A 15,168-nucleotide genomic window follows, 5' to 3' on the forward strand; every position below is an offset into this window, starting at 1 on the left:
ATAATATTTTAATAGTACTTTAATAATAATGTATATGCACGCACCGACCAGCCTGGTGAAGTATCGGCGAATAAACCTCGCCACGACCCGCACGGCTTGTGGAGGAGGTCTTTATCCAGCAGTGCATTGACAGGAAGGCTGCGCCATATGTTGCAACAATCTAACACCTGCACGCAAGCTGATTTAATCGCTCCATCTCATTGTTGTACGTGCCTCTCGGAACAGTTCCATTCCATGGCTGCCACTCCGTTATTATTCTTGACCAGCATCACACTTATTGTGTGGTTATATGATTATGCAATGCTGTATTTATTTAACGTGTACATCATTAGCTCCCCCCCCGCCCCGCAACAGAATTCTAGTAATATCGAGTACAATAATACAAGTACTTATGGATAAGCCGACCTTGTACCCTACTTGGCAGTGCCTTACGCCGATAATTCACACTCCTAGCCACATGCCCCTTATCAGTGCCTGCCTTATTACATACCAATTCAGACCTTCTTGGTCACTCCGTGCCCTTATTCATCCCACAAAGTCCCATCACAAGCGAGAAACAAATATACAAACAAAAAAGTGCCCTATTGAAACGGCTGTACGCCGCAATGGACCTGAAAACTAAATTTCCCTGTACATGAATACGGGGTAAGCCGTATGTCTTGACTGGTTTTGGACTGGAACATTTAAAGTGATAAATTAAGCCCTGAGTTATCATCATGCACTGATTGAAAAACTTTCCTCGCTGGATGGAGTGCCGCTTTTTTGCATTGCATTGGTCTGGTACATACTTAACATAATCTCGAAGACCCCCCCCCACCTCATTAACATGTGCGTGTTCTCGCGAGACTTGCCTGCAGTTGGCGACGCGCGGGTCCCGTAGCTTCGCGAGACGTTCTCCGAAACTCCGCCTCACGCTGCCTCAGATTTAATTGTAAATAAACAGTTAACGAGTCGCATCAATCGGTTTCTCATCCGACACCTCTACCGCCTGAAGTAGGACGCGAGGTAAGAATAAAACAAACTTCCCGCGCGTTTCATCCCTTTATTTAGCACGACGCACTGAGATGGAGCCTTGCCTTGCCTGGGTCTCCTGCCGTGGAAGCCAGCCCGAGGCCCGCACGAACGCTAAGTCTAGATTCGAGGGCCCTAAGCAACAAAGGCCTCCGAGTTTAGAAGACGCGTGTGCACTTGGCTAATATTGTTCGTATTATTAAAACATTGTTTAATAATAAAAAAAAACAGTTCAACGAATTTCAACCAGTGGGGAGTGTTCCATTGAACTAGGGGAAGCCTTTGAGGGGAGAGCGCGTGGGTAGTTGCACGGATACTGTAGAATTCGCGCTGCGAACGGAAGCGTAACTTTTAGTGTTCGTGCGTAAAAACGCACTAATGCACAACGTGAACAATTGCGTTACAGCGCGTTGACCAGAGGAGTGTATGTGTCATTTATCTCGTTATCGTGTCCTCAGTAAACGGGGGGTGGGGGGGGGGTCGCGAGGACCAGTGTTCTTCATTGGGGGGGCCGCCATACCAAAAATGTTGAAAACCATTGCGTTCAATTGTCGTGCACGGCTCATTTGTCAATCCATTGCTGATTGGGGGCCTCCCCACGCCGAACGGGTCTTGGAAGGGGTGTTTTGATCACCCGCCACGCTGATCAGTGCTGCTTGGTGAACAGATCAACAATGCACTTTGCTGAGCTGTCTACATAGCGTTTCAGACGCCCATTAGAACCAGGCGTGCGTGGTGGTCTTCTATTCAAGCAGTATTCCGGCTCATCACTGATTAGCTTTCAAGATCTGGCGTATTGTGTATGCATGTGCAATTGTTGAATACTGTTTATCGGCCGCGTGCTGATGTGGTTTGAATGTGCCCAATCAGTACAGTGGTTTCGAGTTCAAATCCTTACAATCATCCCATCAGATACTCGCTTTGTGAGAAGGAAACTGGCTGTGCAATGGATGGACTTTTCCCCACTTGGATATTAGAGTTTCCATCATTGTCTAATCGTTAACAGGACAAGTACTATGCCACCTTAGTTGGCACGGGAAGCTCACACTTGCAAATGCGTCACGAAGTTAGTTTTTGTTGTTGTTTCAAACTCGGTAGCATTATCCAAGAGCTGAAGATTTGCTTTTTGGAGACGTACCTTCAAGTGACAACCTTCGAGCACACTGCCTGCATCTTAAACCAAGGAGGAGAAAACATTTTATTTGGTTTTCTATTTTATAGAATCACTTGTAAGTAAATGTCACTGACATGCGCTGCTAATATTACGACACTTGGCTTTTAATGTACACTTTGGAGCTGTTTCACTTTGTGTTGTTACCAGAACAATAACTGTATTGTTTCACATTTCAGTACAACCGTGAGGATGAATTGGAATAAAGGAGGCCCTGGCCAAAAGAGGGGATTTGGGTTTGGAGGCTTTGCCATGGGCGGCGCGAAGAAGGAAGAGCCAAAACAACTTCCAAACGACTTGCATACGTCGTTTGTATCGTCTTCCTCTTCTGGAGGTTATGGAAACCCTCAGACTGCACCAAACACATCATTCTTCAAAATAGGGTCCAAGCGGCCAACATTTGACGACGAAAGCTCGTAAGACTTGTTTAATACATTTTTTTCTGTTATTTTGGCAGAATATTTAGAAATTATTTTTTGCATTTTTATGAATGTGATAAATTTGTACTTTAAATGTTGGTTGGTATGCATTATTATTGCAGGTACTTTGAAGAGGATGAGGATGAAGATTCTTCATCAAAGTATTCTGGCCTGCCTTACATCCCTGCAGAGAACTCTCCCTCCCGCAAGCAGCTTAACTCTGACAGTGATGATGACCCACTGGATGCATTCATGGCCCAAGTGGAGGTACAATTATGTCTTGCAATGTAAAATGCCAGGCAGGGTGTTTGAATTTGCCCTTAATAAAGTTGAAGACAAGTTAAAAGAAGTCTTACTGATTTACATTTTAGTATAAAATGATTTGTTGTACCTGTATCTTTACAGACATTGTATTTTATATCAAATATTTACAATACTTGTGCTATATAAATACAAGCTAGTGTGTTTTACTGACATTTTAGTGTGACGGTATATACGAATGCATTCTTTATATTTTCAAGAATCAAGCTGCAAGAGACATGAGAGCTTTGGAGGAAAAAGAAGTCGCCAAGAAAGATGACAAGTGAGAACCTTATTTTTTGTTGGAATGTCCCATTTTATCATATGGGCACTGCACAGGCTAGGGATTGAAAGTGTGCAACTTCTAAAAGCTGAATAGTTATATTTGGAATCATGAATGGAATCATTAATTGGCAAAGTTCAAATCAAACAGCTGATGTGCTCTGAATTGCCGTGCTATCTAGGAGCTCAATCACAAAACTAAAAGCACAATTACATAACGCAATGCGCATCATAACCTAAACACTGAAATCAACATCAATCCCCTGGTTCACTGATCTGGTGAACAGTCTGCCACCAAATATCTGCAGAGACATACAAACTGCAAGGCGGTTTACACATTTTCTTGCCAACGACAAGCTACCCATCAACCAATACTTAAACTTTGTACCTTACCGCCAACTCAAGACTCGATCCCCTTTCTGGGATCACGCTGTCACCACCCTAGATAGATTCTCACCAAAATTTCGATGAATGCTGGCAACAGTGAAACATCTAGAGTAAACACCTTATTCGAGACCAAAACTTTGCACATTCTACCTTTGTTATTCCTCAAACTATGGTGTACCATCAATCACAACATCAACAGGCCCATGGGTAAAGCTTCATAAATGTAGAATTGAAGGCAAGCTACAGTGCTATTATGGCTATGCAACCCAAACTATGGATCATGGAGTAAACCACGAGTCCTATCGTAGCTAAAAGACCTCGACATTGGCATTTAGCTCCTGAACATATTTCCATACGCAAGACTATAATTGGCAGATGCTTTAGATCAGTGGTTCTCAACTCGTCTCTCTCGTGGTCTGCAAGGCCATGGGATGTGATCCGTGGAACTTGGAGATACACATTTTTGACAAAACACCATATTTATTCCTGCATCTTGGTTCACAAAAAAATTCTAGGAATTTCTTTGAGTAGTTTGCGGTTAAAGAAAGGTTGCGAATCACTGATTTAGATGATAGTCCAAACCATTCAGTTCGATATTGCGAAAGCAGATAGCCTTTCTACTGCTTCCGCCAGGTCTCCACAAGATGGTGGTTGTAATAGTGCAGACTCTGTAGCTGTAATAAAAGGGTCTCTTTGAACAGACGCAGGGAAGTTTTGTGTTTTTCCTTTGTGTTTCTACAGGGGTGTAAGAGATGACATTGAAGAGGAGGATGGACAAGTGAGTGTGTTACCTTTGCAACCCTTGGCTCTCTTATATTTATAATCTTCTCTTTTTATTATGGTATAGTTCTTCCAGTTATGGTCAGTGGAAAGTGCCAGCAGTGAGCACTTGTCATTGTTATATGAACCACTGAGAGGCTCTTCAATAACACTTTGCTCTATCTGTATATTGATTTTTAATGGTGATAAGTTGTAGTTAACCTGTCCACTCGACATTACAGAGGTATTCACAGTGCCATCATTTATTTCTTGGTATTTTCGAGTAATCAGGACTATATTTGATTATTTTATAGACCTCAGTTCCGTTTCTCTTGATAGGAGGAGTTATTCATCACTTGCATGAAAAGGGTAGCCACAAACTGGCAGATATGATGTGTTAAAGTTTTTCAATAAAAAACTTTGTAATTGTTAATGTACTAAACTACCTTTCACATTTAAAAATATATTTTTAAAAGGATGAGCGTGATAGTGTGTAAAATATCTACGAGGAATTGTGTTTTTATGCATGCTGCCATAAGTAGTGATGAGGTTGTGTATTCTTTGTTAAAAAATACCTGATGGAAGAGTGAATGTTCATATACACTCAATTCAAGATAACAGATGTGAATTACATATGACTTTGCTCTAATGGGCTGATTAGGTCATTGATATCCATTTGATTTTAAAGCAAAAAAACTTATTGTACTCTTAAATTTGACTCGATTTACTGTGCAAATCACATCTATCCTTAAGATTATTTATAGCTTCAGCCCATGGGACTGAGGTGAACACATAAAAAATATGAAGCTAATTTACATATTTACATTCCAGTGTAATACTTTTGTGGATTGTTCGCATACTGTCCACAGCATGGTTTTGTAAGCTTGCGCCACTTCATATTGGACTGCAAGTGGCCATGGCGTCTTGCTGGTTAACTGGTGATGGACCATTACTGTGCCGTGTGTTGTGCAGGAAGCCTACTTCCGCTACATGGAGGAGAACCCCACTGCTGGACTGCTGCCTGTTGACGAGGAAGACCCCATGGACTATGACAGTGATGGGAACCCAATTCCTCCAGAAAAGAACAAAGTCATTGATCCTCTGCCTTCCATTGATCACTCAGAGGTGATGAACAGACTTTTAAACAAATGTTTTCTTTAAAAGATTTCTTTAATACTTGAATCACAAGAATTGTATTTTAATATTTACCAACCACTTTATTTAATAGTTTCTTAAATATATTTAACTTTTTGTCAGTCTGCAATTGTGTTTTAAACATGTTTTGTTCAGTATTCAGGGAATTGTGTACACCAGTCGCTGATTTTTTTTAAATTTAATCTGCAGATCGAGTACGAACCATTTGATAAGAACTTTTATGTAGAGCATGAAGAAATTTCATCACTTGGTGCATCAGAGGCTCACGAACTGAGGAACAAGCTCAACTTAAAGGTATTATGCTATTTTAGATTTCTTTAAGCATTGAATAAACAGCCAAATGTTTGGACATAAACAGACAAATGTTTGGACATTGTCTTGTTTGGACATTGTCTTGTTTGGACATTGTCTTGTTTGGACATTGTCTTACCTTTGGTGGTGTTTTTGCCCTGCACAGGTGTCTGGTGCTGCTCCTCCCAAGCCTTGCTCAAGTTTTGGTCACTTTGGCTTTGATGAACAGCTCCTTAATCTGATTCGCAAATCAGAGTTCACTCAACCCACACCTATCCAGTGCCAGGTGGGGATCTTTAGATATGCACAATAATTGATTATGTACTACAGGAAGCTCAGAACTTCACAGTGACATGCCTGTTTGCATATTGTTGGCATAGTGTTACATCGTCAAACCAATGTGCGTGGTAATTTTGTAAATATACTGTATTTTAATTTCAAAATACAGGAAATCTATATTGACATCGTATATCATTCTCATTAGGTGTTTGTGTTACCATAAAGAGATGGAGTACATCTGCAATATAATAATATGTATCTGTAAGTTTCTGCTTGATTTAATTTGAGTGACATGCTTTTTCTGGCATAGGGCATCCCCATAGCGCTGAGCGGCCGAGACATAATCGGTATCGCAAAAACCGGCAGCGGAAAAACAGCCTCGTTCATTTGGCCAATGCTGGTACACATCATGGCACAGAAAGAACTGAAGCCAGGAGACGGTCCCATTGGTCTTATCTGCGTGCCCACCCGGGAGCTCTGTCAGCAGGTAATGTGTGCGACCACGTGTGCGAATATTTTTGTCGTTTATGATCTGCCTCTAAACCTTAGATATTATTACTCTTTGTTTGATAGCCTTTTGCAATATGTACAAAAATGTGTGTATAAACATTAGACTTGTGTGAAGTAACTTTCACGATCAAATAATAGCTGTTGCATGCATACGCGATAAAATATACTGGAGTATAACGTTTACAGTTTATTACAAAAATGCACCAACCAGGAAGTTTTAACTGCTTTTTGCAGTTACTTAAGCATATTGTAGCTGATTTGTATTTCTAGAGACATGTCCGGCATGAGTGATGCTGTATTTTAAAATGAAGCTGCATTCTATAGCAGCTCAATACATTCCATTGATGTGAACTCTGCAGATCAATGTGGAGTGCAAACGGTTCGGAAAGGCATACAACCTGCACTCTGTTGCTGTGTACGGTGGTGGCAGCATGTGGGAGCAGGCAAAGGCGCTGCAGGAGGGTGCTGAGATCGTGGTGTGCACGCCCGTGAGTCCAAACCACAAGACACACAATGCCACTGTGGTATGGAAGATGTGCCCTTTCCATCAAACCCTGCCTCCCTTCCCCAAATGCTTGTTTTCCATTCAGTATATATTTGTCAATGTGGTGACTACTGTCTTTTAATTGGTAAGTGTGCCTAGCCATGTCAATCTAGAAACATTGAAACATTGTTGCGTGATATATTTCTCGTATAAACGTCTATCATTGGTGGCATATTGTAATGCCACTGAGATTCACACCTTTAAAAAAACACTTCTGTAGTATTCCATAATATCGTGCCTTGTTTTTACTGGTTTCTCTGTCCAGCAGTGGTATAAGCAATGTTAGCATTTGTGTAACTAGAATACCTTCCACAGGGCCGTTTGATTGACCATGTCAAAAAGAAGGCGACAAATCTTCAACGGGTTACCTACTTGGTGTTTGATGAAGCCGACCGCATGTTTGACATGGGATTTGGTATGTGCTTTGTCCATCAACATTAGTGTTTGTAGTTTTCTAAACATTATTAAAGAGTAAGCCTTTTATTTGCCGTCTTACGTGGAAGTTTATTTTTCTGTGCAAAACGCTTTTAATGTATTTTGCAGAATATCAAGTCCGTTCAATTGCCAACCATGTCCGCCCAGACAGACAAAGTAAGTCGTGGATGTACATTTGCCAATGGTTATGCAGATTGGAAGTACATTTCATTCAGTGAATGAAGTTCTATTTTTATAGTAATTATAATACACTTTAAAGGGATTGACTAGTTTTGGGACCATAGTATACAATGTCTGTAAAAACACACAGTTTATATGTATTTTGTTGTCTACTGTCTATACTCATTAGCATTATATTATCTTAAAGCTATATTTTTGTTACAGCGCGTCTTACTTTCTGAACATGTTTTGAACACCGTTTTGATACCATGTGACATGTCTGCATTTACAGCCTACAAAGAGAAATTGTTCTGCATTGACTCGCGCTTACGGAGTATGTAATTGAGGGACATTTTTGCAACTCTTGATTTGCAGCAATGCTCTACAGTGCCACGTTCAGGATGAGGGTTGAAAAGTTGGCTCGGGATATTTTGATTGACCCCATTCGAGTGGTGCAAGGAGACATCGGAGAGGTGAATGTCTTTTTCAGTCCTGTGCCCTTGGTGTTTTATAAAGATTCACTTCAACTATGAATATAGTTATCTTCACTTTGAATAAAGATCTACTTTTAGGTAATACACTAAAAACATGTTTACAGTTGTACTGAATTACATATTGAACTAAATTATATCGAGCATTTGGTTGGATGAGCTGCAACCTGCATTGCAACTCATTTCTTCAAAATTGCTTTTTGTCTTTAGTTTGTTGTCCTGCCTCCGCACCTGTGATTATCGCGATTGGCTACGTACGATGTGAAAGAAGTTCAAAATACATACCTAGCCACTTCTTAAATGGCTCAAAATACTTCATTTAAAATGGTCCAGATTTAGAAGTGTACTGCCTTTTAATTACCCAACAGGCCAACGAAGATGTTACGCAGAGGGTAGAGATCTTTTCCAATGGAGCAGCAAAGTGGAACTGGCTATGCAGTCATCTGGTGGAGTTCACTTCCAGTGGAAGCGTGCTCATATTTGTCACACGGAAGGACAACTCTGAGGAACTGTCAAACGACTTGGAGCAGGAGGGCTTCCAGGTTGGGCTGCTACACGGAGACATGGACCAGAGTGAGAGAAACAAGGTCATCTCTGACTTCAAGAAGAAGGTCATACCAATCATGGTTGCCACAGATGTTGCTGGTAAGTTATTGTTGCAGATATTAAAATGGTATTTAGAACTGATAAAATTGTGTATTATTTAACCTATGAATCATTGTTAATCCTTTACAAGCCACTGATACAATCTGATCGATCATTGTCACCCATGTCAATGTCAGTTCCCCCACTTCCAATGTAGTTTTACTCATGATCCCAGTTTCCTTCTTTAAATGTTGTTTGGTTTGCCCTCCTTTGGATTTCCCTTATTGCATGCCGAGAAGAGCATGGTCTAACTCTATCTTAGTAATATCAGAAACGTCTCTGCATCAGCTAAACATGCATTGTGTTGAATGTTTACATGCTTTTTATAGTATTGCTGATCATAAGTAATATAAAAAGTGTGCTGTGGTGCAGGATTCTTAATTAAAAGCATTGACCCGTAACTTGATTATATTGAATGTGTTTCTTGTATCGCAGCCCGTGGGTTGGACATTCCTTCAATCAAGACTGTGGTGAATTACGATGTGGCAAGAGATATTGATACACACACGCACAGAGTCGGAAGGACAGGCAGAGCAGGTGAGGGTACACGCGTGCCTTTTTTTGGGCACCTATAATGGATAATATCTAATTCTAAAGCAAAAGTAAAGTAACTGTATTACTAGTCAGGGATGCATCTTTACACGTGGATATGTAATGTGAACAATGTACAGCTTCGTGACGATTCTAAAGATGGTCAGATATTTAATTTAATTCATCCTGGTTTTTTTTTTATCCATAGGCGAAAAGGGAACGGCGTTCACACTAATGACGCACAAAGACATGAACTTTGCCGGGGATCTGGTGAGAAACCTGGAAGGTGCCAACCAGCATGTCCACAAGGAGCTAATGGACCTAGCCATGCAAGTATGTATTGTGAACGCATGTCATGTTTTCCATGTAAGAAGTCCGCCACAGCTCATTAGGCCCATCTCTTCGTGTACAGTCTCCACATTTAATTGTACTCTCAAAAATAGTTGTCCCTTTTATCTCATGCACCATTAATAAGAGACAATTTACTTGGTTTTAATATTTTTTAACTTGGTTCTGACAGCACAAGGTATTGTATGAATAAACAACTCGAGGAAAAACGACACTTGCTTTTGAACACTGGCGTGCACCACCTTGTATACCTGTACACTTACCTTAACATGCACTCACATTTACCATACGAAAATACTTAACCAATTTCATGATGGCGAACCAAAAGTGTTTGGTCATGGTAAGTGATCGTGTGTTATTAAGATATGTTTGTGTTATCATTTATTATGCAATTTTATACTTAAAACGTGAAAATTATACCAAGTTGCAATAAATGTAACATTCACATTTGGTGCTCCATAGAATTGTTACTTTTATTTGGGCTTTTTTAATGGAATTGTATGTATTAAGAGGACCCATGAAGATTTGACCCTTTCCTACAGAATCCTTGGTTTAGGAAAACGCGCTTCAAGGGTGGCCGCGGTCGGAAGCTCAACGTGGGTGGAGGTGGCCTGGGCTACAGGGAGAGGCCTGGCCTTGGCTCAGAGTCTTCAGTGAGTGCTATGTTTTAACTTTATTTTTCCGATCAAAGTAGCTCATGCATGGCTGTTGTGCGTGTTCACAATGATCAGTCACTAGTTTTTTTACAACTGAAATAAAATAGACGAACAAAAAATGATCAATAACTCTGCTTTGTAATGTAAATGTATACAGTGGTTTTCCTATTGAGAGGATGGCCCCAATCACGGTGAATTCAAAATGATCACCAATAGCTCAAGATTACCATCAAGGATGAGCACCAATTAATACTATTTTTACTTGTCTGCCAAAATTATTAATCCGCATCAGCCATCGTCAATCCACTAGTTGAAAATGTTTCAAATATATGTAACATACTTTTGTAAAAAAAAAATCTGAAAATATGGTGGTAACCAGTTAAAGAAAATTTAAGTACATTAGCATTGTTTGTTTTTCAGGGTTCAGGTGGCAGCATGAAAAGCATCACAAGTCTGCCACAAAGTTTTGAACCTATAAAGCCACCCACAGGAGCCATGGGTGACAGGCTGTCTTCCATGAGAGAAGCCTTCAAGGTACTGAATGCGTCATCTCAAAATTGCATAGTCTTGGTAAAAGATCCTTCATTACTCTAAGTCAGTGCAAGAAGATAGTATTTAATGGAAAACATTTATAATTTCCGTCAGGGAAAATGTACTTTTATTCTTTATGGATGTTTGGTAAAAAAGAGACATGGAATCTATGTTGTATCTTTTGTATTAATTGCTTTCCTTTTGTCTCCCAGGCTCAATACAAGTCACAGTTTGTGGCAGCGAGTCCTGGGGTGTCTACAAAAGCCCAGAGTAGCAGCAGTGAGAGTGCAAGTGGAGGTGGCAGCTCTGCCAGTGGGGGGTTGAGTGGCTGGAAGAGCGCCGGCAGCCTACAGAGTGTCCCTTCTGGCACTCATCCTGCCGAGGTGTGCGACAAAAGCAACTCACCCCCTAAAAGCTTTGCGGTCCCTGCTGATCCGCCAAGGCGTAAAAAGACTAGATGGGATAAGTAAACTAGAACTTTGGAAGACAAGAACCTCTTACCAGCAGATTGCGTGAGACTGCTTCCAAAACATCGAGAGGTTTTAAGTTTCATTGAGGGATACAATGTTAAAGTGGGTGATTGTATGTGTTCAGGTTATACGTATAATGTATTGTACTAGTGACTTCTTCATCAATCCTGGGTTTAGTGCTGTTGAAGATGCTTAAATATTTGTGTAAAACGTGCAGTCATACAGTTTTGGAACGAATATTGTTTGTGCGCTGAAAAAGCGCATCATCAGAGTGAATTGACTCACTGACAAGTACTTTCAGTATGAATTTATATTTTGAATTAAACTGGTTTCAAGGCTTATTGTACACGTGCACATATCTGTTACTTAATGTACACTTTTTAAATGAACATAATTGTGGTCAATACTGTCTCCATTTGTTTTTGTTGTATTGCTTTCAAGTCCATTCAAATAGAAGTTGTGAAAAAGCGATATTGTCAAACGCCACCTCATTGAACAAGGTTGTGCATATTTAGTCAATTAAATAATCGTTTAGACATGTTGGAATGAATATATCTTACACAAATGTGTACCCGTTTTCCAGGATAAAATTTTGATTGTTAGCTAGTTTAGGTTCATGGTTATCCTTGGTGTTACGTTATTGACAAGGATGTATATTGAGCCACTTTTTTCACTGGCAAAACAGTTTTCTCCAAAGTTTGTTTAAATGTACATCATGAAATAAATGACTGATTTGTCAGTTGGGATAACAGTCCAGTCGTAGTATATGTTAATAGGATATGCCAACATGTCCACAATTTTCTTGTCTGGTCAGTGACCTGAAATGTCTGATAAAAGAATTACAATATTAAGAAATGCAGATTGCAATGACAGACTCGGCCATACAATTGTGATACAAAATATAGTGACGTTTACATTGCGCAAGTTACAACTTGTGCTTTTAAAAAAAAAAAGGTGCCTTTTTGTAAAATGATTAATGGCTCCAAGCATAGCTTCTCGATAGTGAAAATCAGTATCTCCATGCTTAATGAATTATCGATGTCGGCACCTCTGAGCCAGTGAATACAATTATACATGGCTCTGAAGTGCTTTCAGGTTGCAACTCATTTGTTTACGTGGCTGTTAACTTTTATCAATGTGACACATTGTATTGATCTTGGAGAGATGTTGGGCTAACCCTGATTGGGATTTCAAATTGCAACTTTCCAATTGTCACTGCCATTGCCAACTGACTGTCAAAACCTCGTCCTTGTCACCTGCTCAAGAACTCCAACAGATAAACTACTCACACTACCAACCTGACCTGATAATACATTTCTATATTGAAAAAAAAAAAGCTATGCAGCATCATTTATATATGTATAGACAACTTGATAGTATCGTCAGCCCCCCTCCCCTGTCACATTCTGTAGTTCAATATATAGTTAAACCAAAGGGGTGCGACATCATTTCTAGATTTGAAGCTTTCGTGACTGCAAGGATCCATACTCTTTGGTTCTATTCGGTAAAGTCACGTAGGTAAAAAATAAAACAACAAAAATCACGACGTTTCGGCCACAACACAAGCGGCCTTCATCAGGTGAAGGGACCAGAGGTGCCTCGACAAACGAATTAGCATAAAAAATTAGCATTTGATTGGCGGACTTAGCATGATGAAAGGTGTAGCACACGGCAATGCACTTTTAAGCTGTGTGTGAGAGGGATTAAGGTGCCTTAAAGGAATTAGCGTAAAAATTAGCATTTGATTGGCGGACTTATGATGAAAGGTGTAGCACAGTGATCGGCACCGGCAGTGCACCCGCCTGTGCTGTAAAAGTTTGGGGTACCACTACTTGAAAAAATACTGTACCAATGAAAATTAGTTTGGTTCGATTTAGAACATCTTTCCAATGGTTGCTTAATTTGAAACCATCTCGGTTGAAATTGTGTCTGTGTTTGTAGATCTGAATTGCCTCGTGAACAAAATTAAAACATGTACACCTGGCCCTCAAAAGGAATGGATACTCTGACCAATCAAATGCTATTTTTTACGCTAATTCCTTTGTCAAGGCACCTTAATCCCTCTCACACAGCTTAAAGGTGCACTGCCGTGTGCTACACCTTTCATCATGCTAAGTCCACCAATCAAATGCTAATTTTTTATGCTAATTCGTTTGTCGAGGCACCTTAATCCCTCTCACACAGCTTAAAGGTCGTAGTCTGAGCTTGGCTCTGTTTTACTCCAGCGCAGTCTTCGAGACAGGCTGGTCCCTTCACCTGATGAAGGCCGCTTGTGTTGTGGCCGAAACGTCGTGATTTTTGTTTTATTTTTTTTACCTACGTGACTTTACCGAATAGAACCAAAGAGTATGTGACATCATTGTCGACCAATCTGTACTTATGTTTGCGTAACTAAGTAGAAATTACTTTACGCACCTTAAAAAATGGAGAATCTAAACCATAAAAATGAAAAGCAGAAATGTTGAGCCCGTGTGATAATGGATGAAGCATTTGCCTTGGCACTCTCCCTAAATGACTTCCAAGTGAGGCAGTGTGGTGATTCCAAAGTGTAAAGTTTATCAGAACTTTTTGTGGTGAGGCATGGTGGCACAGGGGTTTACAGCAGGAATGGCCTGGGTTTGACTTCACTCAGGAGCCACTGGGTTTCATGTTATCCACCTGTTCTGCATGAATTTCCTCCGGGTTCTCCAGATTCCTACCATAGATAAATATATATGTAACTGGTATCGGCCAAACATTTCGTTGCTGAACGTTTACTTTGAATTGAATTGGGTTTACGCGGGAAAACATTGCATGACGTTCCTGACAAGTTGATTCAGTTAGGCTTTCCCGAATACAGAAGCGGAGTGATTAGTCACGGTGACAAGAGGGTCGAGTTTGTAAATCGATGCTTTCATGTACTCCACGTTGCATTTAAACATAACTAGCAATGCCACCAGCGATTGCCACTCGATGTAGGTCTTGATAACCATCAGTTATATTACAGTACTGATAAAAACGACTTTGCCCTGTACGTGCTCTCCATAGCTCGCAATGTCTGGCATCTCAGGATTTTCAATTGCACTTAACATTGAGGTGAATTTTAAGTGTCCTGCACAGTAACACGTATACATACGCAAGCAATTATTACATTCCAATACTGTTGTAAAACGGGTACACAGACTAACCAAAGGACGAGAGGTGACCTCCAACCACCATTTTTTTTGCACCTTGATCAGGCAGCAGTCCTTGAATACTTTTTGATGTCTGCCAGGCAGAAGGCTACACAAACCCACGTCTGTGTTTTGCTGTGAAATTTACCTTGCCAAGAGATGAACATAAGGACTTTACTTATTGTTCCTGGGACATGACCCCAACAGATGCCTTCACAAAATGCTTCCTGAAGCTGAGCAAAATGCAAGAATGACTAAACGAGCATGCCAATCAGGACCAGAGTACCCTGCAGCTCCGTTTAAAAAAAAAGGTATTGCTGAGCAGACTCAAAACGCCAAACAGCCAGCAATAGTAGAATTTCTAAAGTTCTTCACCAAAAGCAAATATCGCAAGATTCTATAGGACTTGATTATCAGAGCCATCACAGGATAGCTTCCAAGAAGCCCCTTTGCTCCTGTTTTATCAGGCTGCTCTTGCCACACCAATACTTGTGCATGAGCACAAGGAAAACAAAGGTTCACAATGGCCCTGACATGCATAAAGATCATAGGAAGTCAAGTGACAAAAGCTCTTTTGAGCATGAACCAAGCAGAGCATGAGGGTCATAAGATGGTACGCGAGTTCTGCACCAAGGTCACCCT

General features: G+C 40.5%; 1 protein-coding gene across 2 annotated transcripts; it reads left to right on the forward strand.

Annotated features, from left to right (window-relative positions):
- The first annotated feature begins 823 nt into the window (after positions 1-823).
- On the forward strand, positions 824-12,125 carry DDX42 (DEAD-box helicase 42). 2 transcript variants are annotated; one of them, XM_076059692.1, is made up of 20 exons: positions 824-1,005; positions 2,110-2,240; positions 2,362-2,598; positions 2,724-2,868; positions 3,123-3,184; positions 4,312-4,348; positions 5,302-5,454; positions 5,674-5,778; positions 5,942-6,061; positions 6,365-6,541; positions 6,924-7,052; positions 7,424-7,523; positions 7,652-7,699; positions 8,078-8,175; positions 8,562-8,838; positions 9,274-9,375; positions 9,578-9,702; positions 10,260-10,370; positions 10,794-10,907; positions 11,117-12,125. In XM_076059692.1, exons 3-20 carry the CDS (start codon positions 2,375-2,377, stop codon positions 11,372-11,374), a joined length of 2,385 nt encoding a protein of 794 aa, XP_075915807.1. In that variant the 5' UTR covers positions 824-1,005; positions 2,110-2,240; positions 2,362-2,374; the 3' UTR covers positions 11,375-12,125. The 2 variants fall into 2 exon arrangements, with proteins under 2 accessions (XP_075915807.1, XP_032801650.1); XM_032945759.2 differs by lacking the exon at positions 2,110-2,240.
- Positions 12,126-15,168: the final 3,043 nt, after the last annotated feature.

Source organism: Petromyzon marinus, chromosome 4 (assembly GCF_048934315.1).
Source record: "Petromyzon marinus isolate PM22_M1 ecotype Great Lakes invasive population chromosome 4, UKy_Petmar_22M1.pri1.0, whole genome shotgun sequence".
In the NCBI taxonomy this organism is placed as follows: domain Eukaryota; kingdom Metazoa; phylum Chordata; class Hyperoartia; order Petromyzontiformes; family Petromyzontidae; genus Petromyzon; species Petromyzon marinus.

Excerpts from the sequence above, each read along its gene's own strand:
- DDX42 (XM_076059692.1), top strand. The coding sequence starts at position 2,375 with ATGAATTGGAATAAAGGAGGCCCTGGCCAAAAGAGGGGATTTGGGTTT. Across the intron at positions 4,349-5,301 it reads TTGAAGAGGAGGATGGACAA|GAAGCCTACTTCCGCTACAT; the intron begins GTGAGTGTGTTA and ends TGTGTTGTGCAG. Across the intron at positions 9,703-10,259 it reads TAATGGACCTAGCCATGCAA|AATCCTTGGTTTAGGAAAAC; the intron begins GTATGTATTGTG and ends CCTTTCCTACAG.